General features: G+C 35.0%; 2 protein-coding genes across 3 annotated transcripts in view; both read right to left on the bottom strand.

Annotated features, from left to right (window-relative positions):
- Window positions 1–2,508, bottom strand: part of dhx38 (DEAH (Asp-Glu-Ala-His) box polypeptide 38) — a 37,692-nt gene extending 35,184 nt beyond the window's left edge. The window contains exon 1 of one of the 2 annotated variants that reach the window (XM_052150791.1): window positions 2,444–2,508. The gene's annotated coding sequence lies outside the window, so the exon portion shown is untranslated. The remainder of the gene's footprint in view (window positions 1–2,443) is intronic. The other variant, XM_052150799.1, reaches the window with a different exon arrangement.
- Window positions 2,509–3,165: 657 nt separating this feature from the next.
- LOC127660566 (cytochrome b5) lies at window positions 3,166–14,967 on the bottom strand. Its single transcript, XM_052150896.1, has 5 exons — window positions 14,526–14,967; window positions 6,798–6,926; window positions 6,614–6,637; window positions 6,434–6,465; window positions 3,166–4,983 (listed from the first exon to the last, which is right to left on the bottom strand). Exons 1-5 carry the CDS (start codon window positions 14,706–14,708, stop codon window positions 4,893–4,895), a joined length of 459 nt encoding a protein of 152 aa, XP_052006856.1. The 5' UTR covers window positions 14,709–14,967; the 3' UTR covers window positions 3,166–4,892.

Below are 14,967 nucleotides of genomic sequence, written 5' to 3'. Positions count from 1 at the left end.
AAGAATTCTTGCAAATTCAACCAATCTCTGCATTATTTGCAGCAGCTTGAAATTTGTTATAATTTCCGCAACATTTCCACAAAAAATTTAAATCTGAGGGAATCCCATCGCTTTCCTTCATGTTCACATTTCCTCATCTTCTCCACAATGTGCATTCAATATCAATATCCTTGTCTAAACTTTTAAGGGACCTTAGACAGCACACATACATCACAGCAAGTGTTTAATCTTCACACTGAGTGCTGCAAATGAGACACAAAACCTGCGTTTATACAAAGAATCCCTAACATTCACTTAAAATCCTGATCAGTTGATATGATTTGTATTTGAAGTGCTTAATACAGAAGGCTATGAATCTGAAAATAGCAATATGCTTATATGCTGATAATAAATGTTCATAAATATTTGTTAATAAAAAAGGTCACATATGTACATACATTGGCAACCAAAAGTTTGGAATAAATGTACAGATTTTGCTGTTTCGGAAGGAAATTGGTACTTTAATTCACCAAAGTGGCATTCAACTGATCTCAAAGTAAAGTAGTCAGGACATTACTGATGTAATAAACACCACATCACTATTTGAATAAAAAGTCATTTTTTATCAAATCTAGAAAGACCCCATTTCCAGCAGCCATCACTCCAATATCTTACCCTTGAGTAATCATGCTAAATTACTAATTTGGTACTAGAAAATAACTTGCCATTATATCAAACACAGTTGAAAGCTGTTTGGTTTGTTAAATGAAGCATAACATTGTCTTTGTGTTTGTTTTTGAGTCCACAGTATAACTGGCATGTCTTAAGATCAATATTAAGTCAAAAATGGCAAAAAAGTAGCAGCTTTCTCTAGAAACTTGTCAGTCAGTCATTGTTTTCAGGAATGAAGGCTATACAATACTTGAAATTGGCAAAAAACTGTTTGAAAAAAGATTTCATACAAAGGTGTACACTGCAGTCTTCAAAGACAAAGGACAACTGGCTCTAACAAGGACAGAAAGAGATGTGGAAGGCCAGATGTACAACTAAACAAGAGGATAGGTACATCAGAGTCTCTAGTTTGAGAAATAGATGCCTCACATGTCCTCAGCTGACAGCGTCATTGAATTCTACCCGCTCAACACCAGTTTCATGTACAACAGTAAAGAGAAGACTCAGGGGTGCGGCCTTATGGGAATAATTGCACACAAAAAAGCCACTTTTGAAACAGAAAAACAAAAATAAAAGGTTAGAGTGGGCAAAGAAACACAAACATTGGAAAACAGATAACTGGAAAAGAGTGTTATGGATCTTAACCCCATCAAGCTTTTGTGGGATCAGTTAGACTGTAAGGTGCGTGAGAAGTGCCCGACAAGACAGACACATCTATGGCAAGTGTAACAGGAAGTGTGGGGTGAAATGCCACCTGAGTATCTGGACAAAATGACAGCTTGAATTATAAGGATCTGCAAAGCTGTCATTGCTGCACATGGAGGATTTTTTGACCAGAACTCTTTGAAGTAGTCCTGACTATACATTGTGATCAGTTGAATGCCCCTTTGGTGAATAAAAGTACCAATTTCTTTCCATAACAGCAAAATCTGTACATTATTACCAACTTCTGGCCGCCAGTGTGTATGGAGCAACATATACTTCAAAATATGACAAAAGTTGCCATTTTCATACCAATTTTTTCAAAACATTTGTGGAATTTAAATTCATACATAAATGCTCTAATATATGAACTTTAATTGTATTTGTTTGTATATGTATATCAGATTTCAATATTAGACTATGTAATAATTGCAACAGGCCCAATTATTGAATACTCATTCGTGTTTTTAGTTTACAGATTTATTGCACGTCTATTTTAAACTTAGAGAATTTTCTTGCATTAAAATAATTAAGGGTCTTCCAACTGGCACAGGTTTCACCTAATGTGTGTATGTGTGTGTTTTTATTTGGTGTGTGTAAATCAGTTTTTTTGTTGTTATTTTCTTGCTTGCTAACTGCATAGAACGTTATTGTGCACTAAAATATGTACATGCAATTGCATTTATAATGTAATTAATACATTACAGGTGTTTATATATATATATATGTGTGTATACATATATATATACACAGAGCTTTCACTGCAAAACAACACAACACCAAAAAATACCGCAAATTGCATTGCAATATTTGAGAAAAGACGCAGCAAATTCAAACATTTTGGGACGCAAAAATCAGGAAGAGGTGCCGCGAAATCCTGGTGGGACAGCTTAAATACGCTGTAAATGTTGAGGTACTATAGCGGAACTGCGGCTAGCGTTGAGTCTAGCTACTCACTAACAACAGAGAAGAAACGCGCGTTTTGTCTTGCAGGCGTTGACCTTATGGACAGATGTTTACATTTTATAAAAATGTCCCGCATCCCAAGATAAAAATTGCATTATATATTATAAAAAATTGAATTACTTACCTTGAAATGGATTAGCAGCAAACGTCAACAATGCGTACTGTAGGACGCCATTACTACCCCAGCATTCACAGTCAACTGACGTCCTGTTCGATTCGCGAGATTCGAAAGAACTGAACAAATCTTTTTAACCGAATCTTATAAATGATTCAGTCAAACCGAGTCGTATAGAGTTTGTGAATCACTTCCCTGATAATAAAAGTAAACTGTGAGATTAGTGCAACTTTTGACACGATCTTTTCACAAAATTTACAGAATTGTCAATCAAGTACTAACATAATCCGAATTAGAGTGCCCACATCAAAGTGGAACCACTAATCTATATATATATATATATATATATACAGAGAGAGAGAGATCAGTAAGTGGAACACGTTAATGTACTCTAATGCAGTGGTGCCCAATCAGGGGTTTTAATCAAAGCAAGCAAGTACAACACGTTATATACAACATGCTACATATCTGGAAATTGCTATTTTTGTAGCATTTTAAAATAAATGTTGTATATATGTTCAAGTATGTGACTCTTTTTTTTTTATTTCAGTGAAAACCATACAGTATATGAACATATATATTCTGTGTTTTTGCATATATTGCCATATATTCTGCATGGGTCAGAAAGGTTTCATTATTAGGCCTACTACCGGTTTTACAGTTCAGTGCATGTTCTTATTTCAGTGCCAATTACAAAATATATAGACAATTATTAGTCACAAAGATATTTGCATATTTAAACATTTATTGAAACACAGCCAATTTAGATTTTTTAAACACTCCGACATACCACAGATATTCTGAAGTGGACAGATAAATAATTTTTAATGAAATAGTTCACATTTATTTCAGCAATATTAAAGGCCTTGAGCCATTTGTCCTGCTGTTGAACTAAAAGAGCAGAAAGTGAGTCATACTATAAAAGTTTTTCCGCCACTATATGTAAATTATAACAACTTTAAATGTGATTGTACAACACTGTCATATTTTCATACAATCTACACATATAAAATGCACCAAAACATGAAAATTTGAAAAAGTTTTAACAAAGCTGGGCACATTGACTCAGCATGGCAGAATAAGTATTAATCTGCACATTTCATGGTTGCAGGCATGTCAAACGATTTTAAAAGGAAAACATGACACTCAAACATGACAATTTTTAAATTTTGCATGAATATACAATGAAAAACTATATCACCAAATCAGAAATGGGTTATAACATTCAATATTAATGATGCATGAGGATGACTTGAAAGTGTATACAGATAACTACAGTAAACTGATTCGGAAATGCATTTGAATACATATTGTTTAACAATGATTCACTCGATGTGTTTCTTTAAGAGCTACCTGAATTAAATACAACATTGTTTGGAAAGGAAATACATTGAGAGACAGAATAACAAGAAAAAGTATTGAAAAAATGAACATGTTGAAGGAAATCATTTTGGATTACTTGAGAACGTTAAAGGCAACAATTGCATATAATGGTTCTTCATGAAGTGCCAGCAGAGCTAGAGAGTACATGCAAGTGCCTGCATTGCTAAAAATGATTTAATAGACAAGCCTATGCATAATAGTATTGAATATACGAGCAGATTAGATAGATAGACTGTACAACAGTTCAAGTATCAAACACTTACAATAATGCTCTCACCAACATTAAAACAAATTGCTTTCAAAACACATTTAAACATCTCCTAATAAATGCATAATTACAAAAAGGCTAAGTATTCGAGTCAATTTCAATTTTGCAGATACAAGTACCACATTATATAAATCTTCAATGTAAGATAAAAGCCTACATGTCTAAAACTTTAAAGCACTCTCTGACAATAACTATGCAACAATTCTAACATTTCAGCAATTGCATGTTGCCTGATGGAGGTGATGTGACAATATTTCCTAGCTTTCATTAAACCATGTTGTATTTAACGTAGTAACGTTTTTAAATCACATATGACAGATCTATAGCATATAAGATAACACCTATAACATATTAATAACATATAGGACAGGGCATCTCTTGTATACATACTTTCCCATCCAATCTCATCCCAATAAGGAAGCTTGGATATCATTTGGTCAAAATCCTGACAAACATCAAATAGCAGCTATATCAAGGCTGTGGACAAGTGATTTGTCAAAATACCAGCTAATTAGGATCTATTGGCAAGAGCTGAACTATACCTGAAATTCCCAACTAATATGCTCTGGATTAATTGAAAGGATTTTAAATATTTTCCAAATAAATAATAAAACAGTAGAATCTGATGGCATGAGTATATAAATTGCAATAAGAACGGGCAACTAATCATGCCAAAATCTTCAGATGGGTAGAAAGAAGAGAGGATTAGCAGGAATTTAGAGATGAGTGAGTTTAGAGGCTTACTCTGTCAAATCAAGTCAAGACCTCCAGACAAGAGAAAAATAGCTGTGATAGATTAACACGAGTTCAGGAAGATTTATGCTCCAACATATAGTAACGATACATGATGCCCACAAGTGCAGCAGCTACAGCAGGAATTAACCAGGTGGTCCATGACCTGAGCAAAAACCAAATTAACAAGTTAATAATAGTGCTGTCAGTCGATCGCATTAATCGCATAATTCTTTATAGATAATAGCGATTAAATCACAGATTTTAAAAGTGATGAAATTTGACACACATACATATACATACATATATACATATACATATATATATATATATATACACACATACACACACACATATACATACATACATATATATATACACATCTTTTCTTGTCAAAATTAATTTATTTCCATCTTCGGAAAGGAAACAAAACAATATGTAGCAATATAATGCTTTATTAACATTTTCCAAACAAAGCCTTCCACAGTATAAATTATAAAGATAGAAATGCACTAAAATATCACCAATTCAAGTAACATTAAACGTTTCCCAAAATCGAATTGGTAGTTTGACTAACTGAAAGAACTAGTCCCCACATAGGTTGCATTTACATTGCAATTGGCATTAAATCCCTTAAACTCTCACCCTAAACAACATTACTCTGCCGGTAGACTGTGGCTATCCACTTTGTTACAGCAATCGTGAAGCTGCGTTCATGATTCACGTCAGGGCGACAACGCAGCAAAAATGTCTCATTCTGTGTTTTGGTGATAGTTAAGACTTGACGTGCTTCTGTGGTAATTAAAACGTGCCTTACATGCTTCTGAAAAATACATGATATATATCACAAGACCCATTTGTGCTTGTTTTGTACATCATAGTGTTAAGAGGTCCTTTTTCCTTCGTTTTATCACTGACAGGGAAGCGCTGTATTATCAAGTCAATTAACGGTAAATGGGTCAATCATGATTAAGAAAAATTAACACGTTAAACTTTAATTCATCGCATGCATAACAAGTTAATTTTGACAGCTCTTGTTAAACTCAAAATGTATGTACTGTAGTTTACACTTATGTAGATTGGGAACTGTTGTGTATTCCAGGGGTTTTCAAATTGGGGTCCAGGGACCCCCAGAGGGCTGCAGAAAATTGCTACACACGAGACATTAAGGTTTCAATCGGCTTTCTAAAGACAGGTCGTAAATCATGAGATCAATTTAGATCATTTTATTCTGTTGACGGCCAGTTTTAAACAGTAAGAAATTAAAACAAATCTGCATATAGTTGTGAAAAAATTGTTTTTACTTGCAACATACATATTTCAAGGAAAGTATGGACTTCTATCTTTGTTTTGGCTTTAGTACAACACCAATTATTTACATGTCTATATCACGCTTACTTGGGTCTTAGTAAATTAAAATATATAGCTGATATTTATATTGTAAGAAATGGGTCCTTCGGAAGGAGATTAATATTATTTGGGGTCCTTGTCATCAAAAAGTTTGAAAACACATGGGTTATTCGAATATATATATATATATATATATATATATATATATATATATATATATATATATATATATATATATATATATATATATATAAATAAATATTTACCTGGACTCCCAAGCAGTTGTGATGTAAACTTCCTAAAAGAGAAAAAGTGAACAAACTGCAGCTTAAGCATTAAGACAAGCACACATTAACAAATTGCAACAATTTTCACATCAGTTTATGACATGTGCTTTATTCTTGAATTAGCAACAAATATCAGTCAAGTTTTTATTTATTTTTTACCTTTGATTCTTTCTTTCGATCATCCTAAAACAGGAAAAGGGAAAATTGGCTATGTTAACATATCATGCATATTTATAAATCTACACAGAAATATTTTCAAGAAAATATCATGTATTGTTAGCTAGAAAACCTGGTTTTGATTTACTTTGAAACCAACCATAAGATAAAATAATAAAAAGACTACCATATGGAGTTCCCCAATATAATACTGCTGGAGCATCTCTCTGGCATCAGTGGAATGGCCCACATCCTCAAAGCTTTCCGTTGCATCTGCTCCGGCTTGCTCCAGTAGAGCTTCCTCACCTCCTGGATGCTGTGAAAGAAGAGGAAATAAATGTTTTTCCATTACTACAAAAAGTCCAAGTATATGACCAGGAAAATTATATTAAGGTATTACATTGTTTGGGGGGTATATACCATTCTCATGGTATATTACAGTATATACAATGAGAATATACCATGATACATGAATATAGGTCAGTCTCAATTTTTGTTTTTATAAAAAAAAAAAAAAAATTTAAATTGTTCAATTTAGAGATGTGGGTAAACATCTTCATATTATTTTGATTCCTAAATGTAAACTTCACTGTTGTTCTTTATTTTATTATTAAAATGAGTTTAATGAATGAAGCAAGTGTAGTAACACCAGTAACAAATTCTCTTAAAAGATTAATTCTCTAAGAGAGTGTCAAATAAAATTGCAAGATGCCAGATGATATGTGCACAATGTGTTGTGTCTATTATCTAATGATCTATGCATCCGATTACTTTGCGCGTGTGGGCTCATTTGAAAGATAATTGCCTCCTCTTAAGTAATGGTATGTGATATTTTATGTTTATTTTTCATGGAGTTATAAGTAAGGGTGCACCAATCAATCAGCCGATCTTCGTCTCAAGTCTGTGATCGCCGATATGGCACTGATTCTAGGCACATCTTTTTTGCAGCATGCAGGGAATCACAAATACACTGCTACTCTAATGAATGAGTGCTTTCTTGGCACTCGATGCATGACAGTGTGGCCTCTGGAGGGTGAATTGTTGGCAACTCAATTTAGACTTTCTGACATGCTGTTTTTCAGATGAATATGAAGGTTTGTTTTTAAAAATGTTTAAGAATTACACAAGTATGAATACTAAGTTGCCCGTTTTCAAGACAGTAGCAATTTTGACTCACTGCACTGCGAGCATGAAGAGGATAAAGAGCCTGCAAACGGGTACAAAAACAAATTAAACAACAAATAAACATGCGTATACAAATCTCAGTATACACGATGTAACGTGAGTTGCGACAATCAGACGTTGTGTTGAACGATAGAGACTGTTTGAGCGATCATAAGCACGTTCAGCTTCACTCAGGGGCGGGTTTACAATTTCTGAAGCCTGAAACAACTGAGCAATCTGGTGCCCCATTTCAAAATATTTGGAAAAAATTTTTTTTATCATAATTTTAAATTCATCCCATCAGCTGTTATAGCCAAGTACATTCAAGGTTTATGAAATACAATTCTAGTTCAAGATAATTAATGCATGTTTTCCACATTTTCCACAATACAGCGATAAAAAAAGCAATATTTACCTACACATATTTTTACAAAACACTTTTATTTTCTTTTTGTGAACAGTTTGTACATAACTACTTTACCCAGTACCATTTTGGAATTCCGTTGTTATAGTATATATTAATATTATAACCCAAAAATTATTTCTTGTTGTCCAGTTTGTCACTATAACATGATACTATTGATATAATGATATACTGATAAAATATTATTACTTCGATAACTTGTTGTATAAAATACTAATATATGTCTTATTTACTTTCATATGGAGCTTATATTCTGACGCTGCAGTGTGTTGTTCATCATGTTGCAAAAGGCTGTATTTTATGCAAGCATTGTAGGCAACATTCGTAACAGTAAACATAGAAGGCACGGCGGCCCCTCAGCACAATAGAGCAGGAAACAAAACCATTGCTTTTTATCAAGCGCTGAAACATTGCTTGTTTTTATTATTGGCTGGGGGGGTTACTTCTCCCCAATCCCCCTGGAATATATGACCCTGGTTGTGGGGGATCTATTCATTCACCCAATACAAATTTATAAAAATAAAATGAAAAACCCAACAAAATGACAATTAAAAAATTTAATAAATAAAAGATGTATAATATTATAAATATTACATTTAATTATGGCTAAAATTATTAGTTTAGATTAGTTTTCATGACATTTTATAGTAAACTTCTATTACCGTCAATTTGCACGGGATTAAGCAATTTCTAGTGTGTATACTGCATTTATACTGCCGTTTCACGTTATTATCGGGACGTCTGGTCACTCTATGTACATGGGTTTTTAAGGGCCGCACATAGCAATGGCACAGACAAATAGACTTGACTTAATAATTTTAACTAGTTTGAGCAGGTTTCAGCTAACATTTTTTTCCATGCATAACATCACCTTGTAATATAGCATAGGCTAGATATTACTTTAACAATCACTGTTAATTAACTATTCTGAGATTTATTCTTGGCCGTACAACAGGTAAGAGGCAACACAAAGCTAATAAACACTTCTCTCTCACACACCCGATAATGGGCGGCTTTCCCATTATCATCCAACACGAAAGCACAATCGAACATAGTCAAAGTCGAAGCTTTTTTTATTGTCATGTGTACAGAGTACAAAGTAAAATGAAATTCTTATTTGGGTGCTTCTCGCAAATCCGAGACAACATGTATGTGCAAGAAAAGCAAGACAAACAAGGAGTGACAGACAGCAAATATACAAGCTTACACAATAAAGCAATGTGCATAGAGAATGTGTAGTTCAAACGTGTACAGAGCAGGTTATAAAGGATGATGGTAAGTGTTTTGAAATTATATTGTGTATGTGAAGGGGTCTATAAAGTTATGTTTAAATATATGTTTCTTCTGAATTTTCAGATTTCTTCTGGGATTTCTTCCACCATTATCTACACTCTTTTGAGCATGTTCAGCTCAAGGAAAGCCAGCTGTTCAACCTCCCTTCTGTTTGCAGGCTTGTCACCATTGCGAACTTAATACAACGATTTTTTCCCCTTTAATTCAGTGAACGTCATTTAGAGGTATTTTTAAAAGATGATTTTGTCCTCTTTACTGTTAGTAAGCATGTTTAATACAACCTTTTAAGTCAGGGAACAAGCTGAACGAGGGCCCTCACAAAATATATCCAGGGCAAACTGGCAAACGTGTGAGATGTGTCCTGATCAGGTGTCATAGCGATTGGAATGTCTACAAGTAAATTAGAGATTCTTCAAAAGAACTTGATAAGCATGTTGATATAATTCCTAATCTATCCATGCAAATGAAAGAAGCAATCGATTTGCATCTAGTTTGAATGTCTTGTGTAGATCAGATGCTCTCAATCTACTGCAACAAAAATATATTTTCGATCAATTAAGACAGTGGTGCTCAGAGAAAGTTAGAGGTAAAAAGCCAGAGCTTTTTTTTTTTGTTACTGGAGGTGCAGAAACAGGAAAGTCACATTTAATCAGAGCTATTCATTATGAAGCGACCAGATTAATATCCCAAATTGTAACTGCACTAGACAAAGTTTCTGTTATATTGACAGCACCTACTGTAATTGCTGCTTTCAACTTGGGTGCCAAGACCATCCATGCTACATTTTCAATCGGGACAGATGTAAAATTGCCTTACACACCTTTAGGAGAAGAAAAAGTAAATACAATGCATGTGGTATTTAGTGGCTTGCATATACTGATTAAATGAAATTTCCATGGTAAACCACAGCCTACTAGCCTGTGTCCATGGTAGGCTTATACAAATAAAGAAGACAGGACATTACTCTCCATTTGGTAAAGTTAGTAAAATTGCTGTGGGAGATTTTCTTCCAATTGCCACCTGTGAGAGGGAAACCACTGTATTTGCAAAATGCTCAATTGAATTCGTGTAACAGCACATTTGCACTGTCAGAATGAACAATCATTGTTAGACAAACAGGCTCAGCTTTTGCAGAAATACTGAATAGATTCTGTACATGCAGAAAGAGTTCCCCACTATCACTAAATGACTTAAATATGCTCAAAAGTTGGGAAACTGGGAAAACCTCTTCCACTTTAAACTTATCCCAACAAATATGCAAGTGGAAGTGCATAACATTAAACAGAAAATTGCATATTTATGTAGAGGCTCAGGATTTTCAGAAAAATCAACAAACTTAACAAATGCAACTTTAAAAGGGACACTTTTCCCCAAAGTATTTAATTCCTGTTTACTGGAAACATTTCAATTACGTAAAGGTGCGCGAGTCACGTTAATTAAGAATATTGACAATGGGCTGGTAAACGGTGTCCAGTGGTACTGTAACAGACATGGACCTTAATACAAACAACACAATTGTGAATGTAGTATTTGTTCAATTTGGTGATGATAAAGTTGGGAATACCACTTGAAAGTGCACACCACCACCTAGAAACATCATGAATTCGACTCCCAATTTCTTTAGAGGAAGAGAGAGTTAACAGTAAGGGTGGGTTGTCTTAGCAGTTCCCATTAAAGTTGGCATGTCAGGGCTCCAGACTGCAACCAAAAATAATTGATTGCAACAACTGAGGAGAGAACTGAGGGTTTTAACTTTAACAGCTCAGGTTAGCAGTTTGAATCAGACTCACAACTGGGAGTGCAGACATTTCAAAACAAGAGTCCCACGTGTATTTGGGGATTCTTGATCATTAAAAGTCCCTTATTGTGTACCACTTTTTTCCCTTCTGGTAATTACTGATTGGGATTGAAGTAGCACAATAATCTGGGATTTCATTCAATTTGCACTCTTGTTGTCTCTGTGTCTGGGCCATCCAGTAGCAGTAAAGAAAGACTAAGGTAATATTTTAAAACAATAAATATATATATATATATATATAAAATATCATTAGATTAATCAATTATCAAAATAATCATTAGATGCTGCCCAACAGGTAGGTGAAATGGCTTCTGGGCCTGAAGCTTTCCTAGTCTTTTGTTTCCGAAAGACCCGGCACACATCCTCCTCACAGACCATAAGTGCAGGTTGAGTAGCAGGAGGGGGGTTCCAGGAGGTTTGGTGTGTGTGTGAATTGAAGATCAGAGCAGGGGAGGGGTGTGAGACTGGGCTTTTCAAACCTGCAGTAAAACACTCAGGTCATCAGACATTTGCTGATTGTCTACAGAGCGAGAGTCTTGTACTTGGTGATGCTTTTCAGGCCTTTCACACAGATGCAGGATTGTTGGCTGAAAACTGTTTTTTCAGATTTTCAGAGTAGTTTCTTTTAGCCACTCTGATTTCCTTAGTCAGTGTGTTTCTGGCCCGGTTGTACATTATTTTATCATTATCATTCATTACATTAGTTAATGCCTTTGGTATCATGAACAAACAAGAAACAATATATTTTTACAACCTTATTAATTGTAATGATAATTAATAAAATAGTTCATGTTAGTTCATAGTGCATTAACAATCATGCACAGATTCCGACCACAGCAGTGTGAAAACCAGCTTAGTGTTAAAATAATCAGAAATCGGTATCAGCCTCAAATTTCCTGATTGGTGCACCACTTGTTATAAGTGAAAATGCGGCATATAAGCAACACCTGTTCACATGAAAAATAAAATGTCAAAGACATATACTTAGCTATTACTCGCTATATTTTTGTCAATGAGTAAATCAAATAGACTGGTTGTATTCTACACTTTGGGAGTTTTCCAATGACATATGACGACTGAATTAATTTGATGTTTTTACTGATTACAATAATATGTACAGTGCAAATTTATTAAGTTATCAATATGGAAAACTTCTGATTTGTCTGAAAATTTCAAGCACTTGTTCAGTTTTGGTCAGAATGCATACATGCATTGTAAAGTAGAGCTTCTAAGCTTTCAAATATTACATATTTTTTGTTGGTCAAGACTGTAGTTATTAATATTTTGATATTTGATACATTACCACTCACAGGCCCAGAGCCAAGGGGTCACGTTATGAGGAATCTAATTTTCTTAGATCTTCTGACAGATCTTTTGATCTGTAAAGTTCATAGTACTTTAAAAACATACTGTAAGTTTCAGAACTCAAACCATCCTCCTTACTGCAAAAACAGCATTTGTTGAAACCAAGCTGCCAAAACGGCTCGTTCTCAACTTTTTCCACATTGTGATGTCGCACTGTGGTAGACATTTGCATCCGACTGCCTCCACAACAAACACATCAATGCCTACGTTACCTTTAATTACTTCCATAGCCTTCCCAGTAGCGGTGAGCAGTGAAATGGTAAGTAAAGATTGTCAAGTCTTAAAGAAGAAGTAACACCAAGGGGCCTGGTTAGCTCAGCAAGTAAAGATGCTGACTACCACACCTAGAGTCACAAGGTCGAATCCAGGGCGTGCAGAGTGACTCCAGTTAGGTTTCCTAAGCAACCAACTGGCCCTGGGTAGAGTCATGTTGGTCACTATAATGTGGTTCTCGCTCTTGGTGGAATAGAGTGAAGCTTCCACATGTGCTATGTCTCTGCGATAATGCGCTCAACAAGCCACGTGATAAGATGCACGGATTGACGGTCTCAAGACGCGGAGGCAACTGAGATTCATCCTCCGCCACCCGGATTAAGGCGAGTCACTACACCACCACGAGGACTTGGAGGGTATTGGGAACTGGGCATTCCAAATTGGGGAGAAGAACCCCCCCCCCCCCAAAAAGCAGCAGCAGCACCAAAACAGAGGCAAGGGGGCAAGGTTTTTTCAGGCAGTAGACTAATTTAAATATTTTCTAAAAAATGTGTAAAACAACAAAGATCAAAAGCATTTCATATTATTTAAAAAAAAATTAGGTTACAGAATTATGTCTTTTAAATTTCTGACTATTTTAAATCTTTTACAGGACTGAAAATTCAAGGGAAATATTTTGATAATTACCCATATTGTCCCATACCATGGTATTACAGAATTTTTGAGTAAGAAAAAAAAACAAAACATTCCTCAAATCAAGTATTATATTATTGCAGATTTTCGAAATAAATCCCAAATGTTTAATTAAACTTTTCAAATAACTGATCAGTCGCTGCTGAATAAACTAAACTACATATCCCATAATTACAGGCAACGTTGTTGCGCAACATTCAACCTCGAAACCCTCTCTTTACACAGTTTAATGCTACACAACGTTGAGAAATCATGTTGCCGCACTACTAACAAGATTAATTCGTCTTAAGCCTCGTTTACAAAACATTCGTGAAAATTACATTTTCAAAAGCACGTGTATATGGCCTCAACATGAAACAATCGATCACCGAACTGCTCGATTTTACATGCAACACCTTGACATTATATAATTCCCAATGAAAACCGGAGCTTAATTACACAAAACTCGCCACAAAGCCGAGACGTGCTTAATAAAACGCAAAAACTTAATATATTCCCATAAATGAAACCAGTGTATAATAAATAGCAGGAAGTGTCCAATGAAATATTATAGCTGGACACGATCAGGCTAGCAGGGCAGCTATGTTGCTAATATATATTATATACATACACAGCTGGTATGCACTGCAATACCTTTCGATTATTATTTTTTATTTATTTTTTTAGCAAACATCAGCAAATGTTGTTAGGTTGATTTGCATTCAAATGCTTTAATAATTTAAAGTGAATTTACTTAAATATATCTAGTATGCTAACTCACTGATTTAGCACACAGAAACTTCGCTGCTGCTGCTGCTATTATTTCTCGATAATGTACTGGAGTAGGGAGTAATAAGCAGTGGTCCAAAGGAAGATATATACATAAGATAATAATAAAATAATGCATGATTGAGTACAGGAGAGTTAAACTGTGTGTACTGTAGTGTGGAGGACAGCAAGGTACTCGCTCTCTCTCTCTCGCTTACCTCCTCCATGAAAGTTGTTACATCGTAAACTTTATCGTGGATAATGAGCCACGGGTCTTTGCTGATGTTATGGGCTTGCACCTCTTCGCGTGTGTAGTACCTCACGCCATTCTCCTTTTCATCCCTCATGTCCTGGTTATCGTTTCTATTCACGGAGCTCTCTGTTTCTTCTCCCATCGTCATCGTCACCAGGGTAGGGTTGCACCAGCTATATGTACGTTACAACTTAGCCTATGTGTTGCGTAAATGGGCAATAAGTCACAATTCACGCACTACAACAAAATTGGGGTTGCACCATTAAATTTCAGTAGGACGTAACCCTACATATAAACTAAATATTTACGGCAGCCTCCGACCAGGCGTAACGAATGGATTAAAAAAACCGACTGAAATTTTCATGTTTGCGTGGCAGGCTTCAGTCCTTTCGACATATATGATGATG

The sequence above is a fragment of the Xyrauchen texanus genome, chromosome 2 (genome assembly GCF_025860055.1).
Source record: "Xyrauchen texanus isolate HMW12.3.18 chromosome 2, RBS_HiC_50CHRs, whole genome shotgun sequence".
NCBI lineage: Eukaryota > Metazoa > Chordata > Actinopteri > Cypriniformes > Catostomidae > Xyrauchen > Xyrauchen texanus.
Note: the sequence above shows the minus strand (reverse complement) of the source record. Positions and strands in the feature narration are given on the sequence as shown.